Source organism: Pseudorasbora parva, chromosome 21 (genome assembly GCF_024679245.1).
Source record: "Pseudorasbora parva isolate DD20220531a chromosome 21, ASM2467924v1, whole genome shotgun sequence".
Classification (NCBI taxonomy): Eukaryota; Metazoa; Chordata; class Actinopteri; order Cypriniformes; family Gobionidae; genus Pseudorasbora; species Pseudorasbora parva.
In genome coordinates this window covers 18144557-18156516 of record NC_090192.1, presented here as the reverse complement: position 1 = coordinate 18156516, position 11960 = coordinate 18144557, and the positions used below count along the sequence as shown (strand labels likewise).

The 11960-nt window shown below is 37.9% G+C and overlaps 1 protein-coding gene across 1 annotated transcript in view; it reads right to left on the bottom strand.

Moving 5' to 3' along the window:
• Positions 1 to 832: 832 nt before the first annotated feature.
• lrp2b (low density lipoprotein receptor-related protein 2b) overlaps positions 833 to 11960 on the bottom strand; it is a 62586-nt gene continuing 51458 nt past the window's right edge. Inside the window, exons 75-80 of the mRNA XM_067429580.1 lie at positions 11789 to 11936; positions 8677 to 8746; positions 7007 to 7138; positions 4349 to 4462; positions 3074 to 3127; positions 833 to 1131 (exon numbers count right to left, since the gene is read on the bottom strand). Of these exons, the coding sequence (XP_067285681.1) occupies positions 1090 to 1131; positions 3074 to 3127; positions 4349 to 4462; positions 7007 to 7138; positions 8677 to 8746; positions 11789 to 11936 (560 nt within the window). The 3' untranslated portion in view covers positions 833 to 1089. The remainder of the gene's footprint in view (positions 1132 to 3073; positions 3128 to 4348; positions 4463 to 7006; positions 7139 to 8676; positions 8747 to 11788; positions 11937 to 11960) is intronic.

The window sequence follows — 11960 nt, the reverse complement described above, 5'->3', positions numbered from 1 at the left end:
AAGTGGCTTGACCTGGGGAATGCAGCACCTGTAGCCCATTTCCTGCACACGCCTGTGCACGGTGGCTCTGGATGTTTCTACTCCAGACTCAGTCAACTGCTTCCGCAGGTCCCCCAAGGTCTTGAATTGGTCCTTCTCCACAATCGTCCTCAGGGTCCGGTCACCTCTTCTCGTTGTGCAGCGTTTTTTGCCACACTTTTTCCTTCCCACAGACTTCCCACTGAGGTGCCTTGATACAGCACTCTGGGAACAGCCTATTCGTTCAGAAATTTCTTTCTGTGTCTTACCCTCTCGCTTGAGTGTGTCAATGATGGCCTTCTGGACAGGGTCGGCAGTCTTACCCATGATTGCGGTTTTGAGTAATGAACCAGGCTGGGAGTTTTTTATAAGCCTCAGGAATCTTTTGCAGGTGTTTAGAGTTAATTAGTTGATTCAGATGATTAGGTTAATAGCGCATTTAGAGAACCTTTTCATGATATGCTAATTTTTTGAGATTTTCATGAGCTGTATGCCAAAATCAGTATTAAAACAATAAAAGACCTGAAATATTTCAGTTGGTGTGCAATGAATCTAAAATATATGAAAGTTTATTTATTTTTTTCATTACATTATGGAAAATAATGAACTTTTATCACATATGCTAATTTTTTGAGAAGGACCTGTACATTGCCAACCCCCAACTTTTAAAGTACTATGTGACCTCCAGGCACAATTGTACATTTTTTTTTACACATTAGTTTTGGATTACATTTAGAAATAATAATAAAAATATACACAACTCCATTTTGCAAGACACAATTGCATTTTATTATTAAAATTATACCAAGCAGCATATAGCAATTGATCATACACATAATGAAAACCACATAATTAAAGAGAATCATTGCACAAATTTACAGACATATGTAGTGTCTATACAAATATACTAAAAAGAACAATCAGCAAAACTATTCACAGTTTATGGCATGTTTGTCATCCAAAACTTCATTGCGACTCCCTGTAAATGCAGACCTAAATTACATTTGAGAGTGGATAGTACACCACAGCATAATTTACCAGCCATAAGTCTTAGGCTGCCTCAAAGTGCCTTCAGATTGTAGATTCTCCCTGGCTGTGTGTGTTTGTTGCATCCTGGAAAACACACACACACACACACACACACACACACACACACACACACACACACACACACACACACACACACACACACACACACACACACACACACACACACACACACACACACACAAATCAGGTGTAAAAAAGGTTTACAGGTATCAGGTGCCACGTTGTTTAAATTTAGACAAATTTGGTAATTTTTTCCAGCTTCTTTAGAAGAGGTAGCACAGGGCCATTTCAATTTTGAATTGCTACATATCATTATCTTCCAAACCATTAGGTGCCTTTCGTTTCTGCTGAGGTGGGCAAATCATGTCACGGTAGATGAAGGGAATGATAAGTGAGTGGTAACTGAGCATAAAGAGAATGAATCTGCATTTACATAAATCAATCTCCTCGCAGGCCTCGACGGAGCAAATCAGAGCTGGATCTGTGTCACAGACATATTTTAAGCATCTGAGAGGCAGGCCAGGACCTTTCATTAATCTATTTCAAATTAAGTATTTTGAGCTAATTTTGAGATGAGATAATGACAGTTCATGCCTCACTTGCTAAATGGTGCAGTATTTTGACTTTTAAATACCACAACATAGAATGCTCTGATAGTGGTTAAAATATCTCAAAAGTATCACATTTAGATAACACATTATAACATAATAATTAATTTATTATTTAATTGTTATAATAATTAATGTATCTTATATTTATACCATATATAAAATATATATTATTATACTAAAATGATAAATGTATGTATCCTCTTTTTTTTGTACAGTTTATGGTATAAATATAAAATATAACAATCCGATGGATGAGTCTGGATTTGGTGGTTGCCAGGAGAACGGTACTTGCCTCACTGCATTGTGTCGGGTGTAAAGTTTGGTAGAGGGGGGGGTTATGGTGTGGGGGTTGTTTTTCAGGGGTTGGACTTGGCCCCTAAGTTCCAGTGAAAGGAACTCTTAATGCTTCAGAATGCCAAGACATGTTGGACAATTTCATGCTTCCAACTTTGTGGTAACAGTTTGGGAATGGCCCCTTTCTGTTCCAACATGACTGCACATCCGTGCACAAAGTAAGGTCCATAAAGACATGGATGAATGAGTTTGGTGTGGAGGAACTTGACTGGCCTACACAGAGTCCTGACCTCAACCTAATGGAACACCTTTGGGATGAATTAAAATCATGACTGCGAGGCAGGCCTTCTACATGAGTGCCTGATCTCACAAATACACTTTGTGATTTGAAGGACTAGAAGAATGGTCAAAAATTCCCATAAACACTCCCCTAAACTTTGTGGAAAGCCTTCCCAGAAAAGTTGAAGCTGTTATTGCTGCAAAGGGTGGGCCATTTCCATATTAAACCCTACAGATTAAGAATGGGATCATTAAAGTTCATGTACATGTAAAGGCAGGCGTCCCAAAACTTTTGGCAATATAGTGTATATTCCAATTAAAATAATTTTAATATAGTATTCTAATATACAATATGTATATTATATATACAGTATTGCTACTTTGAATGTATAATTTCAGATTATTAAATGCAATATGTGCTATTGTGTTCTATTCAGGAAAGATCAGTTCCCTTGCCTACAGTGTTCCCAAGCACAAAATAGAAGAATGCCTCTCAATCACTCATTTCAAAAAGGAGATTTTCAAGGTCTCTCTCTTCCTTTATTTGCAGTCTTCACCAGTGAGGGAAATTCTTTTTTCCCAAGAGGCCTTGACAAGCTGTTAAAATGAGCCCCTCCTTCACGGCACACAGTTATAGCTTTCACTGTATTACTGCATTCATCTTCCTGCATTTAGCAGTATAAAGAGAGAGAGAGGATGTCAACAGGGCTATGTGCCTCCATCAGTGAGCCAGAACCATATTACACCAAGTCATAGTATTTACCCCCAACTTGTACGCATTGAACACATTCAATCTTTAGCTCTCTTTACATTTATCTTACCGTATACAAGGGGTTGTCGAACATATCCTCGCTCTTTAGCTGTGAATGATCAGCCTGTATGAAGGAGAAACAAGAAATAAAGACAAAGCTTAATGACTGAAAACTGTCTGAAATAACAGTTTTGACCAAAAACACAGATCTATATGCGCTACCATGCTGTGAAGGTCGCCTTTGGGTTTATGCTGTTTTTTATTGATGTCTCTTTAACTCCTCTGTGTCCTCTTCTCCCACATACTCTATATATTCTTACTGTCACATCTTCAGAATAACTCCTGGTGTAGGTGTTTTGTTTGTGTTTGTTTGTTTGTTTGTTGCTATAGTATTTGCATGGCATACATACTGATATTCCTGAAATATTCTCGATAGGGTTTGTTTTAAGAATTTGCCTCCTTTACAAGCCTGAAACCAAATCTTTCCTAAAACTTAAACCATTTATTTTTGGGGTGTAACTGTACACATATTCATATCAAAATGTTATATTGTTTATATTGATATACTGAAAAAGACAGGGTTAGCTTCTGCATAAAAAATACACAATCCTACACATGCTGTTTATTACGTGCTTTAACTCATAAGCTGAGAGTTTAAAGAGACTTGTCATCTTGTCAGATGTTTGTGCTGTTTGATACATTCAAGACCTTTTTACAGAACAGCTTATGGTAATTGTTTGAAATTCAAGCATTTCCGTTTAGCATAATGGCTCATCCTGACAGCATGCACGTCTATGTTAAACTTCACAGACTGAACATGTGCTGGCAAGTACGTGTATTAAAAAGACTAAGCTAAATAATTCTGAATAAAATATGCTTTTTTTCCCTAAAATATATTGCATCCAAAAATGAAAGGACTTTAAATTTATTCTACCATTTACAACAAAATCTACATTGCAGTACAAAGCTTGTATTGCAGTTAATAGACACGGTATAAACGTTTTTATTTTAAGACAGTCATAGTTTGTTCACCTGAAAGAAAAAGAAAAAAAGAAGAAACTTTGTTTTGTTTTAAATCCGTGCTGAACGGAAGTATGACTTTGAAACTGAGGTACATACCGAAACGCCATTTACGTGTACCGTTACAACCCTAATTTACTATATTTGCTGCTATTTCCTTCAGCAAATCTAGTTTTCCAACTAGGGTGGTAGTGTGGTAGCTAAATCAGAGCTTATGGTCTTTATCTGACTGAACAGATGGATTCTCAAAGGTCTGAGTCAATCAAACAACCAAACAAAGTGAGATCCTTTTATGCATCATGTGGTTACTGTGGCCATGGCTAACCTTATCAGGCTCAGTGTTGACTGGTGTGGCATCTGCTTTGACAGGGGTTACAGTATTAACTGGTTGGGTCACAACACTTATCTCAGCAGCATAGAGTGGGTTTTCAACACTTTCCTGAAAATCAGCAAATTTAAAAAGAACAATGAGCAAAAAAAGGTTGTAAATAATCAAATTCACATTTTTAGTCAACATTTGAGGGATAGGCCACCCGAAATTCTGGGTGAAAAGTGGATAGTTCACCCAAAAATGAAAATGTTATGTGTATCTGCTTACCACTAGGGCATCCAAGATATAGGTGACTTTGTTTCTTCAGTAGAACACAAAATGAAGATTAACTCCAACCGTAGCAACCGTCTTATAATGCTTCTGAATGTTAACACATAAAAGTATTTTAAAAAAAAACATGGACATACAAATCAATATTAAACCCTGCGGCACGTGATGACACATTGATGTCTAAAGACACAAAACAATCGGCTTGTGAGAGAAACCAAACAGTATTTACAGCCTTCACTGCGTGACCACTTTTTGTAAATGAGGTCAATGTACACAATCTGGCGTAGAGATGCACGCGAGAGATCACTTACGGCACTTACGCCAGATCGTGTACAATGACGTCACTCACCGGAAGTGATCGCGAGATGAAGGCTGTTGGACATAGTGGCGTATTAATGGTAAACAATTATATAAATGCTGTTCAGTTTCTCACACAAACCAATCGTTTCTGTCTTAAGACATCAATGTGTTGTCACGAGCCACAGGGTTTACTATGGATTTGTATGTGCATGTTTTTTTTACTCTCATATTTCTCATTCACATGCATTATATGACTGACAGACTGCAACGGTTAGAGTTAAAAATCTTAATTTGTGTTCTACTGAAGAATCAAAGTCACCTATATCTTGGATGTCCTTGGGTAAGCAGATAAACATATTTTCATTTTTGGGTGAATCCCTTTAAAAGGAGATAGCTCCTTTTATCTACCACAAAACAAAATAAGTGTGAGTAGGTGAGGACTGAATTTTCATTATTGGCGAATTGATTCCACTAAATCAGGCTTCCTCAAATCCAGTCCCAGAGGGCCACTGCCATGCAGAGTTCAAACTCTGATCAATATGGTGGCTGAGAGAGCTCAACATGCTGCAATCAAAGAGAACACATGCAAATTAAGAAAACAATAGTGACAAAACACGCTGCAAATACTCACAACACATGCAGATGCAGAAATGTGTTGCAAATACTATCAGGATGTTAAAATAAACAAAACAAAAAACACCTTTTTGGTCATCAACAACAACACAGATGAGTATACACTGAACAATAAGCGAGGTTCGTCACTTGTTAGGGTCTCCTTGAAACATTTCAATGCTATTTGCAGAGCGTTTCTGTATTTGGGTGTGTTGTGAGTATTTGCTAGCCTAGAAATCTAGACGCACACCAGCAAATCTAATTTGCACCCAGGGTAGTCTAGCAACACTCCGTTAGATGGTGAGCTGGAAAAACCAAACTCTGGTCAGGCCAATCACATCGTGGATAGAATCAGTGGGTGGACTTAACATAATGACGGCAGAGTTGCGGAGGTTTCCGCGTGCTACTTGTAAACAAAGAAGCTGGTGAACAGCGGCCTTTCGAAACGACTTTGGCTGCAACTCTGGAAGACATGGATTTAAGCTTTCCTTTGAGAAAGAAAAGAAAAGGAAGATATGTTCGGCGTTTTGCCAACCGGATACAACGAAAGTTAAATTTATCAACTAGCTCTGCTTCACCTTCTTCATTGTTCTGGTTGGTTGAAGTGTTATCCTGTTGCTTGCAGAGGGAATTTGAAAGACACCGTTTATTCCGCTTCTCGAATTAAGCCTTGCCAATGGTCAATTCCCAGACCCAACATCTGGATGTGGGTCTGGCTTGTCAGGGTAAGTGACAGCACATATTTGCAGCACATGTGTTGTCAATGTTTTCTTAATTTGCTGGTGTTTTTTCTATTTAGCTGATAACATCATTATTTTCTCCAGAACGACTGTACAGCTAAATCTAATTTTGTTGCAGTATTGTCCTGTTTGACACTGTGAAGCTGATTTGACACTATCGTGATTGTAAGCGCTATATAAATAAAGTTGATTGATGTGTTTTCTTCAGTGTCAGCACATGAACTTTGCGCAATTTTTAGCATGTTTCTGTATTTGGTTGTGTTGTATTCGCGACCTATTTCTGTATTTGGTTGCATGGTGAGTATTTTCAGTGCGTTTCAGAGCAGGGCTGGATTTTTTTGCTCACCTTCCACCGTGGCTAGTGGTTTTCCAAAGTTACTAGCCACTCAGCATTTTCACTAGCCACAATTTTGACATTGATACCATGGGAGTATTTGCAGCATGTGCTATTAAACGGATTATTTCTTAATTTACTCGTGTTTTTTTCTCTATTTGCATGCATTTTCTTAACTTGAATTGCGCTGAGCTCTCTCGCCCACCGTAGATCAAACTCACCAAACCCTGATTTTTCTAGTGATCCTAAAGACCTTGATTAGCTTTCTTAGGTGTGTTTGATCAGGGTCGAAGGTAAACTCTGCAGGGCATTGGCCCTTCAGCGCATGATCTGAGGAACCCTGCTTCTAAATACAGATAGCATGCAGTAAACTCTTTTAGCCTGAAGAGGTCATACTTCGGCAGGCCCATTCATGACTGCAGTGGCTACAATATTAGGGGCAGCAGGAGAACCCTCTGTGTCATCACTGTATGCTGGGTTTTCAAAACTCTTTCCTGTTCCCTCCACTTCTACTGATGTGCTAGATTCCTGGTATGAACAAGGGCAAAAGTGGAGATATTAACAAGGCAAACAAACTAGATCTTCAAACTAGAATTAACCTTTTTATTTGTCAAAATATTTTCATTCAAAACATTTCAGTCATAAATATCTCAATATTTTTTTTTAAATGTTTCAACCACAGCATATAATACATTTAATATAAATCTAATACACTACCAGTCAAAAGTTTGGCATTGGTAGGATTTTATGTTTTTGTTATGTTTTAAGTCTCCTATGTTCACCAAGGCTGCATTTATTTAATAAAAAATACAGCATAATCTCTCTCTCTCTCTCTCGCTCTCTCTCTCGCTCTCTCTCTCTCTCTCTCTCTCTCTCTCTCTCTCTCTCTCTCTCTCTCTCTCTCTCTCTCTCTCTCTATATATATATATATATATATATAATAAAAAAATATTAAAATTAAAATATTTTTGCAGAAAAACCTTTATGCAGATTAGGTTACTATCAAAGTTGTACTGAATAAAAGTATTAATAAAAAAAATTAAACAAAAATCATACTGATTCCAAACTTTTGAACATTAGTGTATATATACACCAGTCAGGCATAACATTATGACCACTGACAGGGGAATTAAATAACACTGATTATCCCTTCATCACGGCACCTGTTGGTGGGTGGGATATATTAGGCAGCAAGTGAACATTTTATCGTCAAAGTTTATGTATTAGAAGCAGGAATAATGGGCAAGCATAAGGATTTAAGCTGGTTTGACAAGGGCTAAATTGTGATAGCTAGACGCTTGGTTTAGAGAATCTCTAAAACTTCAGCTCTTGTGGGGTGTTCCTGATGTGTCTATCAGTGTCTATCAAAAGTGGTCCAAGGAAGGAACAGTGGTGATCCAGTGAGAGGGAGTTAATGCTAAAGTTAATGCTGGTTGTTATAGAAAGGTGTCAGAATACACAGTGCATTACAGTTTGTTTTGTATGGGGCTGCCTTGGGTCCTGCCATCCATGTGGATGTTACCTTGACACGTACCACCTACCTAAGCATTGTTGCAAACCATGTACACCCCTTCATGGAAACAGTATTCCCTGGTGGCTATGGCCTCTTTCAGCAGGATAATTCACCCTGACACAAAGCTAAAATAGTTCAGGAACAAGTTTGAGGTGTTGACTTGGTCTCCAAGTTCCCCGGATCTGAATCCAATCAAGCGGCTGTGGGATGTGCAAACAAGTCCGATCCATGGAGGCACCACATCGCAACTTACAAGACTTAAAGGATCTGCTGCTAACATCTTGGTGTCAGATACCACAGCAAACCTTCATGGGTCTCAATGGCAGTGGAGTCAATGCTTTGAAAGGCAGGACGGGTCAGCAAAAAGGGACCAACACAATATCAGGAAGGTGATCATAATGTTATGCCTGATCGGTGTTCACACACACATATACATACATACATATATATATATATACACACACACGCACGCACGCACGCACGCACGCACGCACACACACACAATAAACTATACATGCTTTAGATATGTTTCAAATACATGGTAAATACAAACCTCTTTGGGAAAGTTACTGCTGTCCTTCTCAGATTCCGGTGGGTTGTTAAAACGCTCAGAGTTGCCACCCCTAATTACGTGAAGTAAAACCAAACCAAAGGTTTAATGTGTTAATACTGTAACTTTATATAACTATATTTAAGTGTCCCTATTATGACATTTTAAAGGTTCCTAATTTACTTGCATCCAAGGTAAAAAAAATTAAATAATAATAATAAAAACTCTCATAATATACACTGCACATCACCTAATTTCTCTGAAAGGGTTCTGAAAAAGCCTGAAAAGGATTTGTTTAGAAGATTCAGTATCTCTAAACCCCTTTCCGTGAGATTACTCTGCTCTGATTGGTCAGACGGCCCAGTTTGTTTTGACTGGTCTACTGCTTACAGCATGAAGGAAACATGAATTTGGAGGCTTCCTCAGTGCTTGATACACAGTGATATAAACAGTGACGATGCCATTGCTTTTTCCAAATCAACTGCAGCACGAGGCCTCTTCATTTGGAAGTGCATGCAAAGTGAACTGTGTCTTCTCGACAAAACAAACCAAACCCTTCAGGGACTTGGGTACAACTACAGTGTGTGAGAGTTTGTCAAAGTAGATGTTGTTGACAGACAGCCAATGAAAAATAGGCTGGCATCATGCAAATTTGTTATATTGTTACATAGGTTTGCAACAGGAAGCGAGACTGGAATTGCTGACAGCTTTTTTCGGCAGTTCAAAATCGCTTCTTTCTTTTTATTAGACAGTAACGTTATCTGTTGTGCACATAAACATTTTCAGACTTTTTACATTTCAACGTGATCTCATGAAAATACGTGAGTATTTTTACGTAAAGTGTGATTCTACTACACGTACATTTACTAACGTTTTCACACACAATAAAACGTACAATACTGACTTATTAGCAGCACTAAAATGTACAATATTGACGTATTGACAGCACTAAAATGTAAATTATCTACGTATCCAAGTATGTACGTGTAAGTTACCAGGCTCCCATAAATCGTGGCATTAATATTGTTTATTTTATATCCAATAGTCACATCAATACATGTTTTCAGTCACATTTATTAAATGCATTTTACTAAGTTAATCAACCTAATATAAAATAACAGAAATATAAAATAACATTTTGCTCTCGTGACTTCTGCTACAAACTCATTTCGGATGACTAGATAATGTTAAAAGAAGACTGAATTTTAAAACCGTCAGATGAATAACATTCTTGCCAACCATTTTGTAGTATTTAGCTTGATGTTTGCTGTGAGACATAAAAAGGCATTTTCTCCTATTCAGCAACTGGCGATCACAAGATACACCAAAACACAACATCAATTCACAAAACACAACACTTTATTCGTTCGCTATAATCCAAATCGTTAGAATCCATATGTTTGCGAGAAACAAATCCAAATTGAGCCCGGTTATCTTCATCTCCTCTCAGTAGCGCGACGGCAAACATCAAATCTCGCGCTCGTTATGAATTCAAATTTAAAAAACGCGCCCTCATGAAGCGTTACAACATGATTTACGGCAGTGGCATCGAACGCTCATTGGCTCTCGCCTGCTTCGTCACAGATTTTTGACATGCCGTGTTTCAGTCGATTTGTATTTGAAATGGGAAACCCAAGGGGGAAATCTAGCACTCGGAAAGCGTTCCACCCATAGGGGCTGCCATTGCTAACCAAGCCATCACCTGCTGTTAGCATCCCATTGACTCCCATTCATTTTTGAGTCACTTTGACAGTGAATAACTTTACATCTGAGACGTTTAAAGACTCCATTTGTCCATTGTTTATTTCTAAAGAAACACGACAATGCATAAAAGGCTCCGTTACCTTGTATCTTACACTATCGCCCCGCAGAAGCTGTTTTTGTAAAAATTGGCTAACTATTGCATCATAACCAACGCGACTCTGTCGCACAGTTGAGAAATTCCCGTATAGACCTGAGGAGACGCTCGCAGGCAATCTTTTACTGTCTATGAGACAGTCGGGGAGACGTGGAGACAAAGTCTGATAAAGTCAAGGGGGAAGAATGGGGAGAAGCCCATAGTGAGCCAAAAGCAACGGGAGAAAATATTTAAACAGCGGGATTCAGATTTCACTTTCCACAACTACTAGAAGACCTACAGCTGTCAGACAGGAGGCTCACGTCACATCTACGTCGTCAAGCTCAGTCTGAGCCTGCGCAGTTCGCTCAGCCATCAGGAAGTGAGTGCTCCTTTACTGACTTCACTTAACGCCGTAGAAGTCAATGGGATAGCTCGGTCCATTTCTTTTACTGTCTATGTGGGAAATGCGCAACTTCACGGAGAGAAGCCGGATTAATATTTTCATTGATTAATAGCTAACATTCTGCTCTGTACCTCATACAAAACTATTAACGTTATATACCACCAGAGAGGACTGCGACTGCAACACATCTTCATTTGAACTACTTTTGGTACCGCTTTTGACATTTTTGCAATAAATAAATTATTGTGATTACACTGGTCTGTCTGTTATGCTTTGATTTATAACAGTACGTTGTTTTAATAAATGCTAATGGGTAGGTTTAGGGGTAAGTGTAGGATTAGCCGTTCAAAATATTTTTTTTAATGGTATATTGTTATCAAAATCGTCATTTCCCAACGTTTTACCTTTTATTTTCTTTATATTCTGTATTAAATTGGTAGGTTTAGGTTTGGGGTAGTGTTAAGGGATCGTACATTAATCAATAAAATGGTCAAAGGGAAATTATATAGATATCTTTATGATATAACAACAAAAAATTTTTTTTTACCAGTATAAAGTTTTGTATTCTTAACAAAAAAGATTTCATGATGGATTTGTAAATGTTTTACGTTTTTTAGCTGTAAAAATGTAATAATACTACGTTTAAATGTTGCAAATACGTCTATATTTTACATTTTAGCACTTCTCCAAACGTACTAAGACGTACGTTTAATCTCTTTGAAAGTAACGTATTAATACCTACGTATTAATGATGAGACCAGGCTGTACATTTACAAACAGTTATATCACACACTTCATGAAAGGTAATCAAAAAAAAACATAATAGGGGCATTTTAAATATAAAATATCTGCATAAATGTTTTTATCCTCACCAGAAGCTGGGTATACTGAAGTTGGATACACTGATAGGCAGATTAATGTTATGCAGCGTGCTCATTATTTTCTCCTTCTTTTTTGCAGAATATATCAAGCAACCCAGGAAAAGAGCCACAAGAGCTGTAACTCCAAGAGCAATACCAACTGTGGATGGACAGAGAGAGACAG